General features: G+C 40.9%; 1 protein-coding gene across 2 annotated transcripts in view; it reads right to left on the bottom strand.

The window, feature by feature from the left end:
- lnpep (leucyl/cystinyl aminopeptidase) overlaps positions 1 to 22,251 on the bottom strand; it is a 96,014-nt gene that overhangs the window by 17,956 nt on the left and 55,807 nt on the right. For both annotated transcript variants that reach the window (XM_048526890.2, XM_048526889.2), the window contains exons 7-12: positions 14,636 to 14,749; positions 13,086 to 13,217; positions 7,066 to 7,197; positions 3,847 to 4,019; positions 2,539 to 2,636; positions 351 to 537 (exon numbers count right to left, since the gene is read on the bottom strand). In XM_048526890.2, coding sequence (XP_048382847.2) covers positions 351 to 537; positions 2,539 to 2,636; positions 3,847 to 4,019; positions 7,066 to 7,197; positions 13,086 to 13,217; positions 14,636 to 14,749 — 836 coding nt within the window. The remainder of the gene's footprint in view (positions 1 to 350; positions 538 to 2,538; positions 2,637 to 3,846; positions 4,020 to 7,065; positions 7,198 to 13,085; positions 13,218 to 14,635; positions 14,750 to 22,251) is intronic.

A 22,251-nucleotide genomic window follows, 5' to 3' on the forward strand; every position in this document is an offset into this window, starting at 1 on the left:
CTCTCAATTTTATCATTCTATAGGAAAGAGAGCCCGCCTGTACATTTTTTTCTCTGGTAAGTATGACCTCTCCATTGAGCAACTAACATGGTCACCAGTTTTTGCATCTTCTCCAGAGCTTTTATTTCCTTGTTACAAAATGAAGATGAGAATTGTTCACATTGCACCAAATGTGGTCTAATTAACATTAGACATGAGCCAGAAACCAATACAGTCAATATATTTCTCAGCATACCTTGACTAAAACAGGAATGATTAACATTTATTTGAAGCAGCATAAAAAATGTACTTGTTATAATGTACTAAGTAAATAAATTCAAAAAGCAGAATGATCTAAAACAACTAATTACCTTGCAAGCACAAATGCGTTATTAATGAAACCAGCTCGGTCCTGGTCACTGAGCGCTAAATGATTACTTTGTAATAATCCAAGTAATTCCATCAAGATCTCTCTTTCATAATGTACGATGTAATAGCCATTCATATTTATGTTAAACTTCACCCAGGTCACATTTGGTTCTTTAAGGTCAATGATGTCTAATAGAAAATAAAATGCAAAAACACTTCTACGAAACTGTTAGATTGCTGTTAAAGTTGGACACTGTTAAGTGACATAATAATAATTAAGTTGAGTATACGAGGTAATACGGTTCTGCACAAAACCCATCAAAACCTCAACATGACTGCATTTTGGACTACATACAGTTGCTCATCAGTTACTGCATTAAATGTATTTTGTGAGTAACTGAACCACACAGACTTGGTGCTCTTTTAGCCATATTGTTTGCTGGTATAAAATTAGTCCAGTGCCTTATTTCAGAGATTAGAAAATGGTTTGCATTTCCTAGTCCTGAATGTTATCTAACAACCTAGTGTAGAAAGTTAGATGTTTGAACATCAGGTGAGGGCAAGGCCAGCTTTAAGCACGATAATCTGTGTGGCTAAATTTCTTAGTGGCCACAGGGAATGTGCACTGGATGACTGGAACATGGTGGTATCTTAATAAGTCAGTGTACTTTTGGTGGTGATGAAGGTGAAGGCCGAAATTGGAGAGAAAGGGGAGTAAAAAAGATGTACAAATCTGATCATCAGGAGAAGCATTTCAGCACGTAAAAATGAAGGAATATAAAACAATGTTACAAGCTTCAACATAGCTCAAGTGGTTTACACCATTAAAACACAAAGATTGACATAAACTATATTCAATACATATTTTATATAGACACATATATTCCAAGGAAGTTTTATCATAATCCATATAAACCCTGACTTTCCCATTATTGTGGTCTTACTCTTCCTGATGGGCAATTAACGCCTCCAATCCAAATCTCCATGGTGAAGTGTACAATTCTAATATGCTAACATACAAACAGAGAACTGCATGCTGCTATTCAGGAATGTATCAAAGTGCCATGAATATATCACGAATTGTGTTTAAATATTAATTTTAGCACAAATTTATATATCTTATTAGGTATCTACTTGCTATTTGAATAGAAATATCATAAGAAGACGCTGAGGGCATTCATGTCAATCAGTATTCACTGGTAGAAAATAACATTTCAGGAATAGTAGGCGTATATGGAGATCAGAAGACTGGTGAGTTAGGACAAAATGTGACTTAAATCAACTACATATGGCTGATATTACAATGGTCTAACTAATTCAATTTTAAACACATTTGAGTTGAACTACAGAGATAACAAGGTGTGGAGGTGGATGAACACAGCAGGCCAAGCAGCATCAGAGGAGCAGGAAAGCTGACATTTCAGGCCTAGACCTTTCTGTTTGTTTAACAACAGTTATCTTCCACATTCAAAAGAAAATAGAAAGACCTACTCCTGTCAACAAAAAGAAACTAGTTGGTTGCTCATACAGAATTTGACTGTAGTGAAAAAAAACGCACATTTTGTTGATGTCTTTCATCTTGCGCTCAAGATAATTCATAAATATACCTATGAAGACAGAAACTAATATGTATACTGTATGTGAGGTATACTATTTGGTTAGCAACCAGTCTCTGATTGGTAGAGGCTTTGTCATGGAGAATGTAGCAGTTAAAGACGATTGACAGTTAAATGCCAGATTTTTAGATTTTAAATCATTCAGCAAAAAATAGCTATCACCTATTTTGTTCAGCTAAAATACTTTGTGCATGCTCACATTCTTTCTGTCTATAAAGATGAATACATGTAGCGTCCAGTACATGTAAGCGTTCCACAAAAGCGAGCCAGAGTGACAATCAAATATTAGTTGTCAATGTAATTCTTTAACTGTCAGGATTACACAGTAAATGATGTCTAACATTCACCGGTGTTCGAAGTGAGAGAAGATTTAATTAGAATGTATTATTCCAAGTAAGAACATTAAAGACCAGGACTCTGTAGACAATTGAAAGTACAGTTTTAGGTCAGTCTCATATTCCTGCGTAATGCCTGTATGACGACTAACCACAGCTCTTGTAAAACTCACCAAAAACCCATTCAAAACTGCTCAGCAGAGTTATCGTTTGCTCTATTTCTTGTCAAAAACAATCACCTGTTTTGTTCTTGAGAAGCCATGTTTTGATACACTTGGGTTGGCCATAATTGCTGCAACTGCTGGTCATGTATGTCAATGGAATGTGCCACAGGTGACTGAGAAAAATCAAAACACAGCTTCAAATCAGTTTTACTTGGTTTAAAATTAATAAAGAGATCAGACTGGAAAAAAGCAACTGAAATCATTATGTCTCTACTGTAATAGTCATTCCTACACGAAAGCAAAATGCAAAGAAGTTAACAATTACCACCTACTATTAAGATGATCCCAAAATCACATGTATATTCAATTGTGTTACAAATTGTTATTGTCAACTTAATATGAAAGTAAAAACCCAGTCTCTTATGAACAATTTAAATTAACACGTTTTTAAAAAAGAACTCTTAACACTCCTTTATAACACATGGTGCAGTGGCTAAGATATTTGCATGGATAGTAGATTGGTTTAATAACAGGAAACAGAGGCTGGACAAATGGGTGAGGCTCAGGTTGTTAGACTGTGACAAATTGAATACCACAGTGATCACTGCTGGGCCCACATGAAAGGACTGAAAACAAAATTGGTCATTTTGTTGACGACACAAGATGGGCAGCAAAGTAAGTTGTGAAGAAGACATGAGGAATCTGAAAAGGGAAATGTGTATGTTAAGACAGTGAACAAAATGTGGGAAAATGTAAACATGACTACTTCAGCAGGAAGATTAGAAAAGCAATATATTATTTCAGTGGAATGAGTTTTCAGGATTCTAAGGCACAAAGAATGTCATGGCACATGAAGATTTGGAAGTTAGTGATAAGGAGGGCAAATACAGCTTCTCATGTAGCTCGCCAATGATCAAACTTACTTAGTTAATCCACATCAAACCAAGATCTTTTTAGTGGGTTGATCTGATCACATTCAAACACAGGTCCGGGAGTTTTACACAATAGTGCAGTGCTTTATTTATTTGCTACCAAACTTCCCTTTCTAACCTTCCAGATCAGCAGTCATGAGGACGAGATAACAAGGTGTACAGCTGGATGAACACAGCAGGCCAAGCAGCATCGGAGGCGCAGGAAGGCTGACAGGCCCAGACCCTTCTTCAGAAAAGTCATGAGGAAGACCTGTCATTGCAGATGTGGTTTATTTTGTCACGTTAATGATACTGAGCTGCACACTGGTCAATTTAAACCAGCAGTGGAATAAGAATCACCCTGAACAAAAGATTCTTACACAAACTCACGAAGACCTGAAGGGCAGGAGACAGATTTTGAATTCTCAGGTTGTCACGGTAAACTTATTTTCAAGAATTGTACCAGTTGTACCTGGAATTGGGTGAGGATGATGGATCCTGTGAAATGGACATCCTGAGGAAACGTTCTTGACTGAGGTGAATTTTATTACCAGTTTTGTCTAATTTAATAGTGACGACAGGGAACCCTGTCTGCAGTGTCCAAGTTTTCAGCATTTCTTTCACATTGAAATCTACATTTTTAACCTGTGGAGTGAACAAATACAAATGTACTGAGAAATTAACTACAGCACAATGAGATCACTCAGTGAAAGATTAGTTAATTAGAGGCAGCATAATAGTATCAATACTGTGAGAAATGTATTTACTAATTTAACTTATTGCTTGCTCTAAGATCAGTTGCTGGTGAAACAGCTGTAATTTGAGAAATGCAAATAAAAATTACTCACTAAATCAAGAAGATAAATGAACAAAATGGGAGCCCTCAAGTTCCATATTCTGCATAACCAGAAAATAGCACCATTTGGATAATGTTAATTTGATAAGCATTCTACTATTGAGAATGTATAATAAGGCTAAAAAATGTTATAGATTCATAGTCAGAGTGTCGCAGAGTCATACAGAATAGAAACTGACCCTCTAGTCTAACTAGTCCACGCTGATCATAATGTCAAAATAAACTAACCCCACCTGCCTGATCCTGGCCCACAGCCTTCCAAACCTTTCCTATTCATGTACTTATCGAACAGGGAGAAGGTAGGTGGGACTAGTTTAACTTTATCACATCATGGCAACACAATGCATTCTCACTAATGTGGCTCACTAAGTTTGTGGATGAATTATAAATTAAAAAGTCCAAACTGTTTTACAAGTACTTAATAGTGACATCATTTCCATTCATTAGCTTCTGTGCAGACCTTATCTAATTCACAAAGGCTGTTTATATACTTTGCACAGATCATCCTAGCCCTGTGGACCCCAATGAACAACCTGAAGGCAAAGTGAGAGGCAAGACCCATGTTCTCCACTTCTTGTCCCTTATCAGTCACTTGTTGCAGGAGAATGACTAATATTTAAGGATCTGCCAGCACATTCAAACTACCAGACACTATGAGGGTCAACAGGCAATGCTACAGACTCTTCCCTTCAGATGGACGTATTATGTAAGTGACATAAACAAAAGTGCATTTTCAACACGGTTTGCTGGAGACTGGAAGGGAACAGCAGCGTAACTGGGCAAATCCATCAACAAATGAGTATTGAACAATTGCTACTCTCCTGCTGTCACTGCAGTGGTGGCTGGTTTTATTGATGGGACAAGGAAAATGGCACGCAGGAAATTCTATATTTTTCATTTGCAATTTTTCCATTAATTTTACATTAACGGGGACGTTATGTAGTGTAGAACAGAAAGAGATTGAGGGAAGAGATGCACTTTAAACTCAAACAATTTATCTGGATCTGCTGAGCTGGTTAGCAGTTGAACTTAGACAATCATCTTAATGCAGTCTGATCCTCTTCAACATTCACTTAATATGTTAAATATAAAGAGAATGTATGAATCACAAAGCACGTATTCAAGACATGACAAAACATAACACTACTCCCACTTCTCTCTACACATGTTTGGTAGAGTATTTTCTGAAGTACCAAAGGTAGGTGTAATTAAAATAGTCAAGAACTGAACAACTTTCACGTACTGTTCAAAAACGTTGAACAAAATAGTTTTGACCGGATAGATGGTCAAAAATAGATTGGGAGCCTACCGTCTCACCTTTCGGGCCATATAAACATATGAACTTGTGGCAGGCATAAGCCTTTTGGCCCCTTTAGCCTCTGCCATTCAGTAAGAGTAAAGTGGATTTGATGTGGCCTCAACTCCACTTCCTGCCTGTCCCAATATTGTGTTTCTTGTTAGTCAAGAATCATGCAAGTTATTGGTACTTTTACGTAGTACCACATTTCTGTGACTGGACAGAGAAGGCGCTCCATTTGTCACATGTCATGTGAGACATTGAACAGAGATTCCGTCTGTCCACGAAGATTTAATTGCACCATCTAAAGTGAAGCAAAAGAGATATTCTTTGTGCCCTATGTGCCATTTAATCCGCAAATATCGGCAAAGGAGCTGGAATGGTTTGTGTGGCCTTGGTGTGGAAAATATTGGCGGCTATATTGGACCCATTTCTAACAATCAACAAGATATTATTACCTTTACATGAAAACTTTTGATATTGTTCCAAGGGTGTGAAAGGCACTAGAGAAATGTAACTTATTCGCTCCACTATTGAGAAAATATTGGAGTATTTGATCCTGTAAATTAATTCGATTATCACATCTTATTTATTTTCTCATCACCCTCAATTGTATTTAATCCTGACCACAACATTATAATCTCCAATTTGAAAAAGAAATCTTTCTGATTTACTAGGGAATGAAAGAGCAATAGAAATAAGAAATCCATGAGAAACCTGGATTAGAAGAGCCATAAAACAGTTCAGCAGGACTGTGGGAGGTAATATAGATGGGGAGCATAGGGTATCATAGGGTATTGAGAACTTTAAAATCCAGGCATTAATAGTCTAGAAGGCAAAGTAGCCCAGGAAGCAAAGTGGCGATGGGTGTATGGTTCTTAGAAAACTGGCTAAAATGTTTTAGATGAGCACAAATTCATATGGGGTAGAAGCTGGGGAGTCAGCCTAAAAGAGCCAAATGAAAAACTAACTAAGGCATAGTTAACGAGTCCAGTGGCAGATAAGCCAAGAGGGGACAGGTCTAGGGGTGTTTTAGAGATGGGAGCAGAGACTCTTAGAGTAGATATGAAGTCAGATAAACGGTCAAATATTTATCATCAACAATTTACCAGGAACAAGTCTCCATATTTCATATTATTCATTTTTCTGGACCATACTGTGTGATTGGAATGGCAGGAATATACATTGCATTAAAATGTACTTATGCTGTTGTGAAACAAAACTAATTTTCAACAGGGAGTTTAAGAAACAATTCCATAGAACTCACTGAGGAGGTTAAGGCAAGCTGACGTTTTATCATGGGTAACATTAGCAACATCAATTGTCCAGATTTGCATATTTGTTGATTTGTAATTTGTTCAGTATACCCTACAAGATGCACAACATAAAACATTAATAATGGTGAGGGCCTCTGATTGCACCACTACTTTGGAAGCAAATTCTGGACTATTCTTCCATATGAATATCTACTACTGCATCTAGAAAGATCAAAATAGTTATTCCGGATTTAAAATAAGCACTAAGATTATAGCACATACTTTCATAATACTGTTCCACAAGTCTTCATTTTTTGTGTTCTGATACTTATGTTCATTTAAGTATCTCACAATTCCTTGCTGGAAAACTGTTTCACTAAGATAGTCCTTCAACATCAAAAGGATGGAAGCCCCCTGAAGGAGAGGAGAAAAAATTGTTAATTTTGAAAGTCTTTTTTGAAATGCAACTTGTTTTTAGCCTGTATTATTTGGATTTTTCAGATAATCGCCATTTTCTCCTTCACTGAATGTACAAATATCTTCAATTATAGGGGCCTTATAGACACATACATTTCTGGTCTTCTAAAAGAGATGTCACAACTGACAGCAAGAAAAAAATAATAAAATCAATGCCAAAAATCAGTTGTTGAATTAATTATCACTTTCCTAAGCAATGCAAATCAGCCAGCTGCAGTTTTAAATGCTTCTCGATGTAAGGACAGTCAGCAATAGCACTGACCCAGGTCTTAGAATGAATGGCAAAGCAGAAACACAGATTCGTAACAGTGCCCAAAACTACATTTTTACCTTTTTCCTAGTCTGCAGCAGAAACATGCTAATTCAACTGCAGAGTAGATGTATCAGTGAGTTAAATTGGGAGGCTGAGCTGTTAGGCACAATTCCACTGAGGTCATGTACCTTTTGATTTCACAGGTTGAAGACACACCCCTTGAGATAAGCCTTCACCTTCATGGCAGATAAGTGTTTCCAACTATTTAAAATATTTTCTCAATCTGCTTTTAATTCTCTCCAACACCCACCCATCCATATCCTCTCGCTCTCTTCCAAAGGGATTAGAGGCAATAGCTGGTGGAACAAAGCTGCTGGAATGGACGTTAACTTCACAAATAAGCAGAAACAGAAGCACCGCCTCCCCCCAAAAAGCCACTATGGCATGGTAGCACAACATGAGCATTCCACAGGAAGGATAAGGAGACATAAACAGATCATTGTACAATGGTGCAAAATCAAGACCATGGAGGCCTGCAGCTTTAAGACAGTAACATGACATCACAAAATGTGCTATTACAATACAAAAGGTACCACCTTGCCTTCAGTCCCTCTCTCTATATAATCTGCAGCGTCTTCAGTCAGTCAACTGTCGATATATAATGTAGAGTTACAGCAGTAAGCACAGAACGCAGACTGTGTACCCAGGTCTGTGACATTGTGGTAGTGTAGAGAGTTAGTGTTGATCTTCAAGACACCTGTCTCAAAAGAACCTGACTTTCTGATGCTATGCTATGCAGCCCACTGCGTAGAAAACCACTACGCGCATAATGGTGGCAGTAAGTGGACATTGAGACCGAAAAGGTGAATGCAGCATGACACTTGCAAAAAGTCTCTTTCCTCCCTGTCTGAGCTCAGAGCTGAAATTACAAGCCACAACAAGAGACTAAAATGGTAAAACCAAATTTACAGATATCAATCTGTATGAGTGGGTGCATAACCGCTCGTTCGCTTTAAAAAAATTTGAAAGAGAAACACGGTTTTAATCTGAGAAACCTGCCAAAATGCACCAAGAAGCTGCTGTCATCAGAATATTCTGAGCGGAGGCTCCTCTTCAGTGGTGCTAGGTGATGTGGTGGGGCTACTGAGCAGAAATGTTTTGAAAGTCGTTAGCAACTCATATTCCGCTTGGGAACCCTGCAGCCCCATGGTATCAATGTGGACTTCACCAGTTTCAAAATCTCCCCTTCCCCCACCGCATCCCAAAACCAGCCCAGTTCGTCCCCTCCCTCCACTGCATCCCAAAACCTGTCCAACCTGTCTCTGCCTCCCTAACCTGTTCTTCCTCTCACCCATCCCTTCCTCCCACCCCAAGCCACACCTCCATCTCCTACCTACTAACCTCATCCCGCCTCCTTGACCTGTCCGTCTTCCCTGGACTGACCTATCCCCTCCCTACCTCCCCACCTATACTCTCCTCACCACCTATCTTCTTTACTCTCCATCTTCGGTCCGCCTCCCCCTCTCTCCCTATTTATTCCAGAACCCTCACCCCATCCCCCTCTCTGATGAAGGGTCTAGGCCCGAAACGTCAGCTTTTGTGCTCCTGAGATGCTGCTGGGCCTGCTGTGTTCATCCAGCCTCACATTTCATCAGCTTGAGTGTCCTCTTCAGTGCTACTAATGCAGGACTTTACTAACTGTGCTTGAGCTATTAAAATCATTCCTTTTAAAAGAAGAAACCCAATACTTTGGTTACAGGGATACATTGGCCAACACTGAAGGTCTACCTGGAGATAGGTCCAGATTTGGAAGGTTTCTATCCTCAAGAAAATGCAAAATCAAGTGAATGATTGTACACCTTAACATAGAAAAAGGGACAGCTTGCTTTGTAGAAAGAGAGAGATACAGAGAGAGGAAGTAAGAGATAAAAAGATGAAGAAAGGAATCATTGCTTGTTGAGAGATAGCAGCTCTTACTGTGAAGAAAAGGATGAACTGTTTTGTGTTAACATCTATGCAAAATGCTGGGAAAAGCTGATTTTGTCTTTGACAGTAAAGGAACAGATAGGTACTTCTGAACATTTAAGGAATAAGGCTGTACTACTCTGCATCTTGCTAGTGAGGTTAATTTTGGAATATTCTGACTGAACAGAATGATACTTGAAAGACATTCAAAGATTTGACCCAATACGTCAGCGAGAGGTGAGCCTTCTGAAAAGCTACCATTTAGTCATAGATTTCTACAGCACAGAGAAAAATTGGGGCCTTAATCTTATACCACTGCACAGATGTGGAAACATGGCATGAAGTAAAAAGCTTGTTTCAGTTACATTAGATGATATTGATTTTAGTTTGCTAGCTATAGTAAAATACAAAATCTTGTCCTGCAATTTGCCCCATTTGCCACTGGAAACATAATCTCTTTTCAATGTGTTATTCATCTTAATAGTCACTGTAACAGTGGATAGAAGCCACAGTCCACAAACCTAAATGCAGAATCTAGCCTAGCACTTTGGTGCATTATCCGAAAATGAGACATTTAACAGAGATTCTATCTGCCTTCATATGCACTGGCTGAGAAATGCTCATTTGCAAGAGGTGGGGGCACCATGCAGACATAATTAGATTTACTGTATTTTCATAAGTTGCGGTGAAAATACAATTTGTATATTCAAATCCCAACTAATATATTATTGGTGAAAAAAACTGCCAATTCGCATGAGCTGCAGAAATAATGTCAGAGTTGCTGAGAATTAATTGCAACTACGTTATACTTTTATGGGTGAAAAACGTGACTGAAGGGTGCTACTATCTAACAACCAGGCATCTTTAAAAATGCTTTCATAATTATGAGGTTTATAGAATCCTATATGAATTGAAAGAATATATCTATATACAATTAATTGAAAAATACTGTTCAATGCCCACTTCTTGAAGGTAGATGCATGAGGACCTACAGTCATGCAGCATGAAAGACACTTTGGTCTAACCAGTCCATGCCGAAAATAATCCCTAACTAAACTGGTCCCATCCGTCTGCTCCTGGTCCATGTCCTTCCAAACCTTTCCTATTCATGCACTTATCCAAATGTCTTTTAAATGTATTAGTACCCACATCCACCACTTCCTCAGGAAGTTCATTCCACATGCAAACCACCCTCTGCGTAAAATATTTGACCTTCATGTCTTTTTAAAATCTCTCTCCTCTTGCCTTAAAAATGTGCCCACTAGTCTTGAAATCCCCATCCTAGGGAAAAGACAATTGCCATTAACTCTATCTATACTCCTCATTATTTTATAAGCTTTTATAAGGTCACCTCTCAATCTCCCAAGGTCCAGTGAAAAAAAACTATCCAGCCTTTCCCTCTAACTCATACCCTCCATACCCAGCAACATCCTGGTAAATCTCTTCTGAACCCTCTCCAGCTTAATAATAACCTTCCTATTGTATGTCAAAGTCCTCCACCATTTGCTAACAATCCTTTGCCAAGAAAATGTGTAACAAGACTAATCAGAAAAGATATTTAAGGGCAACTGACTGCGCCCAGGAAACTACTGATTAGCAAATGTTGGCACCTCTAACAAGAGGAAAAGAAAGAAAATTGGGTGAGGAGAAGTAGGAACTTAAAATTTCTTTTATCTTCTGCCTTTCTGTCATTGCCAGGGTTTACGAATAAGGTGATGTGGACTTGTAGACATAAGGATACCCACAGTGGGAGGAGAGGGAAAAAAAATCTCATTTCCTCACTACAGCAGGCAGGCATCCTGCTGACCTTTCAATTCCATCAAAGGGGAATTTTACCTTTCTCACTTAGGAACACTGCAACTGCTCTGGGGAATTAAAAGGTCGGTCATGATATAGAACCTTGAACAGAGCAGAGCTTTTGTACTCGTTAAGGGTGAAATGCAAAACAAACCCTTCAGCAATTATTAACATCAACAAGGACAAACTTTTAAAGCTCTATCCATTGTTGCCAGTAGATGGCAGTGATTCTAATCTGTGTAGCCTAAAGTTGTAATCTGAGCTCAAGAACACTTAGCACGGCTTGAAAAGGATTTTTCAAACAAACAAACTCTGAACCAGAGATGAACTGCAGAGATGCAATAATTTATAAATATATCAAAGTACAACTTAACAAGCCATGCCAATTTGTAATTTCTTTGGCTATATCCAGACATGAAAGATCTACATGGGATAAAACATCATTGTTCCAAACCACGCGTGTAAGTGATCAATTAACATTAATTTGATTCTTTAACCAGTTATCCCAATAAGCCTCGGAGGCATTCAGTTCAACATCTCATTTTAAACTCAGAAATAATGGTGCATTCCAAGAGCTGGTCTCAGTTGAACACAGTCACAACAATAACACAATGAGCCAGCAACGAGTGCAAGAGGACTCACAATTGACATTAGACCAATCGTGTTGTTTAGGTGTCAATGCATTTCAAGTTAACAAAGTGTGAAGCTGGATGAACACAGCAGGCCAAGCAGCTTCTCAGGAGCACAAAAGCTGACGTTTCGGGCCTAGACCCTTCATCAGAGAGGATGCATTTCAAGTAGTGTGTTTTAAGGATAATGCTAACCTTGGAGACAGCTCTAGCATTTGATACCTCAAACCACAAAAGATTAAGTGTGGGGATAAACATTAGGTTCCAAATTGTAGACGAATGACTACTTGCTCTTTCGGGAAGTTTGACTGAATCTATAAAAAGCACTAGTCAGACTACAGCTGGAATACTGTGAACAGCTTTGGTCTCCTTATCAATGGAAAAATGTACTGACTTTGGAGGAAATTTAGAAAAGGTTCATAAGTTGATCTAGTATATGGAGTGACTGTCTTATCAGGAAAGGTTGAGTAGTTTGGGTTTGTACTCATTGGAGTTTAGAAGAATGAGAGGTTACCTGATTGAAACATGCAAGATTCTTAGGGGACTTGACCAGATAGATACAGAGAGGTTATTTCCCTGTGGGAGAGTCTAGGAGCGGACGGTATCATCTCAGTGTAAGAGATTGCCCAGATGTTGAGGAATTCTTCTCTCAGAGGGTACTGAATTTGTAGGATCATTTACAGAGTTGTTGAAGCTGGATTGCTAAATATATCCAAGTCAAAGGAACCAAGTGGTATGGGAAAAAGACAGGAAAGTGGAACTGAGGATTATCAGGTCCCAATCAGCCATGGTCTCATTAAATGGCAAATCACTCGAAGGGCTGAGTGACTCCTATGTTTTAGGGTCAAGTGCAAACCTTCACTGGGATATGAGAAGGAATTCTCAGCTGCTCTTTAATATTACTCTTTCCACACACTGAATGGAAAGAAAGGGCCTCAGTCTCATTTTTCACACGAGACAATGCATTACTCCTTCGTACTACATTCAAGTATCAAACAGGAAAATGTGCATTGTAGGAAGCAGCCTTGATTTTGGGCTTAAACTTACAACTTTTGTCCCAAAGATGAAAACACTGCTATTGATTAAGCTAAAGGCTATAAGCAAGGATGCAAAAACCTATTGAGATGAGGCGTGTTCAAAAATTGAGAATTTATTTTAAAATATAGTCTTTACAGATGTACCTTTTCATATGAAACTGAATCAAACATTTCGTCAATTTGTTCAGCAGTTTCAACTGGAGTAGAGACAGGATGGGAAGAATTCATTGAATCCTTTTCCATTGCTTCAAATCGAGTACGTAAAAAGCGATCAGCCTATAAACAAATCACAGAAATAAAAAGGGATCTATTGTCTCTCCAACTGGTTTATTCTGAACATAATGACTGCAAGCAACATATTGAATCATTCATTTGAAAATCAGACAATATAGTATATCAGAGATAATGGGAACTGCAGATGCTGGAGAATTCCAAGATAATAAAATGTGAGGCTGGATGAACACAGCAGGCCAAGCAGCATTGTGCTTCTGAGATGCTGCTTGGCCTGCTGTGTTCATCCAGCCTCACATTTTATTATCTTAATATAGTGTATCACACAACTTATAGTTGTGCCTTTATAATAATGAAACATCCCAAAAGTTCTTCACAGGAGCATTGAAAAACAAAGTATGACAAGTCACATAAAATGCTATCAGGTCAGACGACAATGACTTGATCAGGTAGATCAGTTTCAAGGAGTATCTTAAAGGCATAAGGTTAGGTACACACTGTACACGCTTTAGAAATCAAACCCTGCTATTCCGGAACAGTCACAGAAGTAAAGATTTTTAAAAGCATGCAAAAATTCTGTCAACCTCTGCTCATTTTGGTTGGGGGGGGGGGCGGTGTGGTGGTGGCTTCATAGATGTGTTCCTTATTACTGTTAATCGTACTCAGGAAACTCCAATGGAATACACCTACCAGTGAACAAACCTGGGAATCAGATTAATTTAATGGTAAAGTGAAGTGGTGTTGGAAAGACTGAGTTTACGTCTTATGCCACGTTTATGCAGATAATGAGTGTGTTTGTGGTTGTGCAAGACATACTTTTGTTGCACAGATGATTTACAGTTAAATATTTCATTTTAATTGAAGAATAACTTGCGTTTGCACGTGGTATTACTGGAAAAGATCACATATTTCCTTCAATACTCATCTCTGTATTTTGAGAGCAAATTGTCGGAGTTGTAGAATATTTCTATCTTTGGTATCTGTTTTGTGGTGACTGTATAGAGAAATGTGAGTAGGTAAATCAGCATTTTGACCAGTTTGCTGTGACAAGCCGGTATTTTCAACAAAAAGCTGTGAAGGATTATCAATCACCATTTATTTTCACAACCAATTATACGTACATAGGATTTTCCTCAATGGCACACTGATATAAGCAGTAGAGTTTGTATAGCTATCTGCTTCCTAACTGAATGGTCAAAAGTTCGATTCTAGCAATTTTTTGCTGCTCAGCTACACTAACACATTTGAGAGGATTTACTTAACTTTTAACGATAGGAAACAACAAATATTGGAATGCAGAAGTACACTATTTGCCTCCTTTAGCTTTAATATACACTACTCCAGTTCTATGCATAAACTATAATTATCAGGAGTAAACTTGAGTTTCAGAAAGACTCCTTCCCTGTTCCTGCTATGAACAATGCTCTCAAGATGCAACACAAATTAAAAATTATTTCACTTACCACTTCGAGTTCAGGGAATATTTTTTCAAGTGAAAAGTATTCCATAAAGGTGGCAAATCCTTCATTTAACCAAAGGTCATTCCACCATTCCATTGTCACCAGGTTGCCAAACCACTGAGAAAAATAAATTCAGGAAATATAGCAATTTTACACTTACTTTAATGCCAATCTACAATAAAACACATCATGAACAATTTCTGAGGAAGGGTTTAGGCCCAAAACGGCAGCTTTCCTGCTCCTCTGATGCTGCTTGGCCTGCTGTGTTCATCCAGCTCTACCCCTTGTTATCTCAGATTCTCCAGCATCGGCAGTTCCTACTGTCTCATGAACAATCTCTTAAATAGGTTATGGAACTGAAAGCTGGCAAGCTCCCTAACTATTGAACAATGGTCTCCCAGGTCTTCTAAATGGAAAAGAATATTTTTAAATTTCTAAGTTCTTTTTTAAATAAAATTACTTAGTAAAACATTAAAAGAACTGCAGATTGCAGACATTGCAAAATGTGAGTTGAAGTCAGATAAGCTAGTTTGGAGAATCTCACAACTCAATCCAAACTTCTGTACGAATCGCTGATCTCCACCCAGAATTAACTAACCAACATCGCAGATATTAAGCAGTTAGTCATCTTGTCACAGTGGTTAACAAACTCAAGCGATGTCCATTCATGTGAAGGTTCTTCTCTAAATATGTCTGCAAAGAATGTATTCTGCAAACAAAATAGCTACTTGATGGGTCACCCTGCAAAAAAAAAGCTGACAAGAACATGGCCTTGTTGTTCACAGTGATCAGAATTGACAAAAAAAAGAAATTTCTGGTCTAGAGGTGATGGGTTCCAACAAAGGACGCCCACAACTTTTAGCCTGGAGCTAGAAGGTAAAATTGCTGGGGATCAGGTTTAACAGACAGGAGTTGTCTAGAACAAAGGAAGGCTGTTATGCAAGTCAGCCCACAAAAAGGGGCAGAACGTGCAAGTTGTCTGAAAAAAAAGTGAGCTTTAATACTCATCCTTATTAATCTTGTCTAACCAAACGTTTATAACTCTGACCTTAATGTTGGAAGACACGGTAACTCATTTTACAGTTAGATTATATTGTTACATCACTAGGTAATATTCTGGTAGCTAGATAGTGGGGCAGTGTGGACACACTTCTGAATGTAATACATTCAGACTGGTTGATGGAGGAAATGTGGAACTCAGACAATATCTAAAACAGCCATAAAAGCCAGTACAATGAAATGTGCGGCTGGATGAACACAGCAGGCCCAGCAGCATCTCAGGAGCACAAACGCTGACATTTCGGGCCTAGACCCTTCATCAGAGAGGGGGATGGGGTGAGGGTTCTGGAATAAATAGGGAGAGAGGGGGAGGCAGACCGAAGATGGAGAGAAAAGAAGATAGGTGGAGAGCAGAGTATAGGTGCGGAGGTAGGGAGGGCATAGGTCAGTCCAGGGAAGACGGACAGGTCAAGGAGGCGGGATGAGGTTAGTAGGTAGGAGATGGAGGTGCGGCTTGGGGTGGGAGGAAGGGATGGGTGAGAGGAAGAACAGGTTAGGGAGGCAGAGACAGGCTGGGCTGGTTTTGGGATACAGTGGGGGGAGGGGATGAGCTGGACTGGTTATGTGATGCACTGGGGGGAGGGGACAAACTGGGCTGGTTTTGGGATGCGGTGGAGGAAGGGGACATCCTTCAACACATCCCTCACACCCCGCCCCCGTCACAACCGCCCAAAGAGGATCCCCCTCGTTCTCACACACCACCCGACCAACCTCCGGATACAACGCATCATCCTCCGACACTTCCGCCATCTACAATCTGACCCCACCACCCAAGACATTTTTCCATCCCCACCCCTGTCTGCTTTCCGGAGAGACCACTCTCTCCGTGGCTCCCTTGTTCACTCCACACTGCCCTCCAACCCCAACACACCTGGCACCTTCCCCTGCAACTGCAGGAAATGCTACACTTGCCCCTACACCTCCTCCCTCACCCCTATCCCAGGCCCCAAGATGACTTTCCACATTACGCAGAGGTTCACCTGCACATCTGCCAATGTGGCATACTGCATCCACTGTACCCGGTGTGGCTTTCTCTACACTGGGGAAACCAAGCAGAGGCTTGGGGACCGCTTTGCAGAACACCTCCGCTCGGTTAGCAATAAACAACTGCACCTCCCAGTCGCAAACCATTTCCACTCCCCCTCCCATTCTTTAGATGACATGTCCATCATGGGCCTCCTGCAGTGCCACAATGATGCCACCCGAAGGTTGCAGGAACAGCAACTCATATTCCGCTTGGGAACCCTGCAGCCCAATGGTAGCAATGTGGGCTTCACCAGCTCGAACTCTCCCCTTCCCCCACCGCATCCCAAAACCAGCCCAGTTCGTCCCCTCCCCCCACTGCATCCCAAAACCTGTCCAACCTGTCTCTGCCTCCCTAACCTGTTCTTCCTCTCACCCATCCCTTCCTCCCACCCCAAGCCGCACCTCCATTTCCTACCTACTAACCTCATCCCGCCTCCTTGACCTGTCCGTCTTCCCTGGACTGACCTATCCCCTCCCTACCTCCCCACCTATACTCTCCTCTCCACCTATCTTCTTTTCTCTCCATCTTCGGTCCACCTCCCCCTCTCTCCCTATTTATTCCAGAACCCTCACCCCATCCCCCTCTCTGATGAAGGGTCTCGGCCCGAAACGTCAGCTTTTGTGCTCCTGAGATGCTGCTGGGCCTGCTGTGTTCATCCAGCCTCACATTTCATTATCTTGGATTCTCCAGCATCTGCAGTTCCCATTATCACTGATAAAAGCCAGTACGGCTAGTTTCAGTGCTCGCGTGCACACTTTTCCTGCAGGTGACTGTGAAATTGACTACTTGCTCTGCAGCATTCTATAACGACAAAACTGCAGCACATGTTGACAAGATATTGGGTTGTTGCACATCCTTCAAAACCTCTTTCTGTCTCTGAAGCTGGAATAAAGACTTCTGGCTTATTCATTTGTTCATGTTCAGAAAGCACGTGCCTGGTAACTGAACACCTCAGTTACAGCTGCTACCTGTCCCATATTTGTGATCTCCATCCTCCCTTCTTGCTCACTTTAATCAATACATCAGTAAGCACTGAAGATCCAATTTCATCAAGGGAAAGAGGAAGATAATGTCATGCTGAAAAGGCAGGGAAAACCATTAGCCATTTTTGTTCCATTTAAATAAGTTAGGCTCTACCACACCAAATCCAGCATAAACGAAGTGCCCACATTCACAGGAGGAACTCACTGCTTGAGACCAGCATTTTTGTCTTCTTATTTCAAGGGGGTTGGAGTGTAAGCGTAGGGAAATCTTGCCTCAACTGTACAAGGTGCTGGTGAGACCATATCTGGAGTTCTTTGAGCAGTTTTGGTCCCCTTATTGAAGGAAACATATTTCATTGGAGGCAGTTCAGAGAAGGTTCGCTAGGATCCCCAGTATGGAGGGATGGTCTTATGAACGCCAATATCCCAGCAGGGAGGTTAGCTAGCACCACTCAGGGGCATTTAAACTAGTGGGGCCGGGGGGTCGGGAACCAGACCAGTACATCAGCAAGTGAAATGACTGAGAAGGAGTCAGAAGCTAAGGCCACTAAAACTAAGAGGAAGAACAAACAGGAAGAGGTTACTGAACATGGTGGGACTGGTGGTCTAAGGTGTATTTTTTAAATACAACGAGTATGACAGGTAAGGCAGATGAGCTTACAGCTTGGATTAATACATATAACTACAATGTCTTAGCTGTTAAAGAGATTTGGCTAGAACAGGGAGAAGACTGGGAGCTTAGCATGCTGTGATTTAGATATTTCAGGAGAGATAGAGAGTGATGTAAAAGAAGTGGGAAGTTACTGAACAGGGAGAATATCATAGCAGTACTGAGGGAGAACACCTTGGAAGGCTCATCCAGGCTCATCCAGCAAGGTCATACTGTAGAGCTCAGAAACAGGAAGGGTTCAGTAACTTTGATGGGATTTTACCACAGGCTTCCCAACAACCAGTGGGGCAAGAGAGGAACAAACATGTGGACAGATTGTGGAAAAATGTCAAACTAACAGGATTATTATTGTGGTGGGTGATTTTAACTTTCTCTATGTAGATAGGGCCTCGCAGAGTGCCAGGGATTTGGATTGGTAGTGATGGGGGAGGGGGGGGGCACGGTGTGCAGGGTAGAGAGAGACAGAGTTTTTCGAAACAAAACATTTTTTGGAACAAAATGTAAATAGTCCACGTAGGGAAGGGGCTACACTAAACTTGATAGCAGGAAATGAGCCCTGCCAGGTGACTGAAATTTCAGTGGAGAAACATTCTGGGAACAGTGACAACAATTCTGTACATCAGAGTTGATGCAAGCAAAAAGCACCTGCAAAAGTTTAAGCTGCCATTTTATTTTCACATAACTATTATATTTTGGACAATATTTTCCTTAAAGAGTGAATCTTGATTTCATTTCATGTACACTTAATACTTTAGAAATGCATATTCAAAACACTGAAAATTTCCTCTGATCTTTAGTTCCCAGCCCTCAAATGTCAGTGGTTAAAAGCAGCTTTTGATGTCAATGTCTCCCACTTACTGAGCATGGTAGCAAGCATGCAGAGATCAAAAGACTTATTTCAGCTCCCAAACAATGTAACACTGTTGCTTGAGCTTGTGCTAAAAGTGCATTACCTCTACACCACTCTAAGTATTGTTATCCCTGTAAGTGTTAACCAGGCTTTCAGAATATATTGTAATCATTCAATCTATTTTCCAGAATGGAAAACATTAAAATCTGTTTAAGCTAGCAACAGAGGAGGTTTTCCAGACATTTCTCCCTCCCATTTGTTCATCCTCTCAATTTACAGTTCAGCTAAAAAAGAGCAACCCTTTCACAGAGGCCTTTCAGAATTTTATTGAATTCTCCCCTACCTCAACCAACAGCACAAAAACAGAATATCTAGTCATTTCTGTATTGTTGCCTGCAGGGCATGTTTTACGGAAACTGATTGCTATGTTTCCTACACCGCAACAGATTCCACACCTCAAAAGTAGTTCACTTACTAAAGATGTGAAAGGTGCTATATAAATGGAAATTTTTTGTTTCCTTTTGCAATGATAAGGTGTACCTGCCTCTGAGTAAAAGGTTGACAATTAACTGCTACTTAACTCAAATGATTTGCTTTTGTGCCTAGCTGACCCTGAACTTCCTGTCAAAAGGCTTTGTTACAAGCTACAAAAAGAACATTAAGGAGATAGCAAGGACTGCAGAATCTGAAGACAGAGTCAATACAGTGTGGTGCTGGCAGGTCAGGCAGCATCAGAGGAGAAGGAAAATTGACGCTTCGTGTCGGGAGTTCTGAAGAAGGATCCTGACTTGAAATATTGACTTTCCTGCTCCTCTGATGCTGCCTTCCCTGCTGTGTTCCTCCAGCTCCACATGATGTTGAAAAAAAATTAACAAGTTATTGACAGTAATACGAGGCACACCGTGAATAGATTACAAGGATGCAAGTTCCAAACACTGCTCAATCCAGACTCACAAACAACTTGTCCAGGGCGATAAGGACGAAATACAATGAAACATACAAAGTTGTTCACTCAGGCACATAACTAGCATTCAATGGAGACAATGGAGCTGGAAGCTAGAGTCAAAAAATGTAGAGCTGGAAAAGCACAGCTGTCAAGGAGCTGTTTGACCTGCTGTGCTTTCACAGCTCCACGTTTTTTGACTTGCGCATTCATTGGTAAACATTACTGAGCAGATCAACTAGACACCTCGACAAGTCAGGGGAACGAAAGACCAAAGGGACACCTAATTCTTGGAATAATGTCAAAAAGGAAACAAATGTTTATGCAAATCAAAGATAATCGGAACTGCAGATGCTGGAGAATCCAAGACAACAAAATGAGAGGCTGGATGAACACAGCAGGCCAAGCAGCATCTCAGGAGCACTAAAGCTGACGTTTCGGGCCTAGACCCTTCATCAGAGAGGGGGATGGGGTGAGGGTTCTGGAATAAATAGGGAGAGAGGGGGAGGCGGACCGAAGATGGAGAGAAAAGAAGATAGGTGGAGAGAGTATAGGTGGGGAGGTAGGGAGGAGATAGGTCAGTCCAGGGAGAACGGACAGGTCAAGGAGGTGGGATGAGGTTAGTAGGTAGATGGGGGTGCGGCTTGGGGTGGGAGGAAGGAATGGGTGAGAGGAAGAACAGGTTAGGGAGGCGGAGACAGGTTGGACTGGTTTTGGGATGCAGTGGGTGGAGGGGAAGAGCTGGGCTGGTTGTGTGGTGCAGTGGGGGGAGGGGACGAACTGGGCTGGTTTAGGGATGCAGTTGGGGAAGGGGAGATTTTGAAACTGGTGAAGTCCACATTGATACCATTAGGCTGCAGGGTTCCCAGGCGGAATATGAGTTGCTGTTCCTGCAACCTTCGGGTGGCATCATTGTGGCAGTGCAGGAGGCCCATGATGGACATGTCATCTAAAGAATGGGAGGGGGAGTGGAAATGGTTTGCGACTGGGAGGTGCAGTAGTTTGTTGCGAACTGAACGGAGGTGTTCTGCAAAGCGGTCTCCAAGCCTCCGCTTGGTTTCCCCAATGTAGAGGTAGCCACACCGGGTACAATGGATACAGTATACCACATTGGCAGATGTGCAGGTGAACCTCTGCTTAATATGGAAAGTCATCTTGGGGCCTGGGATGGGGGTGAGGGAGGAGGTGTGGGGGCAAGTGTAGCATTTCCTGCGGTTGCAGGGGAAGGTGCCGGGTGTGGTGGGGTTGGAGGGCAGTGTGGAGCGAACAAGGGAGCCACGGAGAGAGTGGTCTCTCCGGAAAGCAGAATTTTTGCAGGAGGGTGGTTGGGAGGTGTATTCTAGGTAGCTGTGGGAGTCGGTGGGCTTGAAATGGACATCAGTTACAAGCTGGTTGCCTGAGATGGAGACTGAGAGGTCCAGGAAGGTGAGGGATGTGCTGGAGATGGCCCAGGTGAACTGAAGGTTGGGGTGGAAGGTGTTGGTGATGATGATGCAATTTGTCAGTAACTTTTCCTGTCTAATGAAACAAGACGTATTTTTGAAAGAAAAAAAGTGTGCCTGTGGTGTATCACAACTTAAGGACAAAGTATGAAATTTAAAACATCACATTTCAGAAACTGAAATCAAATGCTTGATGATCTTTAGCGAAGGACCATATCTACCGGTACAATATGCTCCAGACAGAAACCTTATCTTGGAAAGCAAAGTGAGCCCCAATATCCAACAGTGGAATAGATTTTCTGCGAGATGTCAAAAACATATTGTTATGGTGCCTGATCCACTTTTACAGCCAAATTCTACACTGAATTGTTGAATTTTGTACCATTTTATTAAAACTGAACTCTTTTTTATTATTTTCATGCACTGCACATCATGTTGAGGTCCTTCATGATCTCACCTCTTGCCCATTTTTGCAACTTTCTTTAGCCCTACAAAGCATGCACAATTATTTATTCTTCTGATCCAAAAGACCATAGGAGGAAAAGCAAGATACTCAGCTTATCAGATCTGCCATTTAAAGAGATCACGGCTGATCTGATATTCCTCTACTCCACTTTTTTGCTTTTCCCCATAACCTCGAATCCC

The sequence above is a fragment of the Stegostoma tigrinum genome, chromosome 3 (genome assembly GCF_030684315.1).
Source record: "Stegostoma tigrinum isolate sSteTig4 chromosome 3, sSteTig4.hap1, whole genome shotgun sequence".
In the NCBI taxonomy this organism is placed as follows: Eukaryota; Metazoa; Chordata; class Chondrichthyes; order Orectolobiformes; family Stegostomatidae; genus Stegostoma; species Stegostoma tigrinum.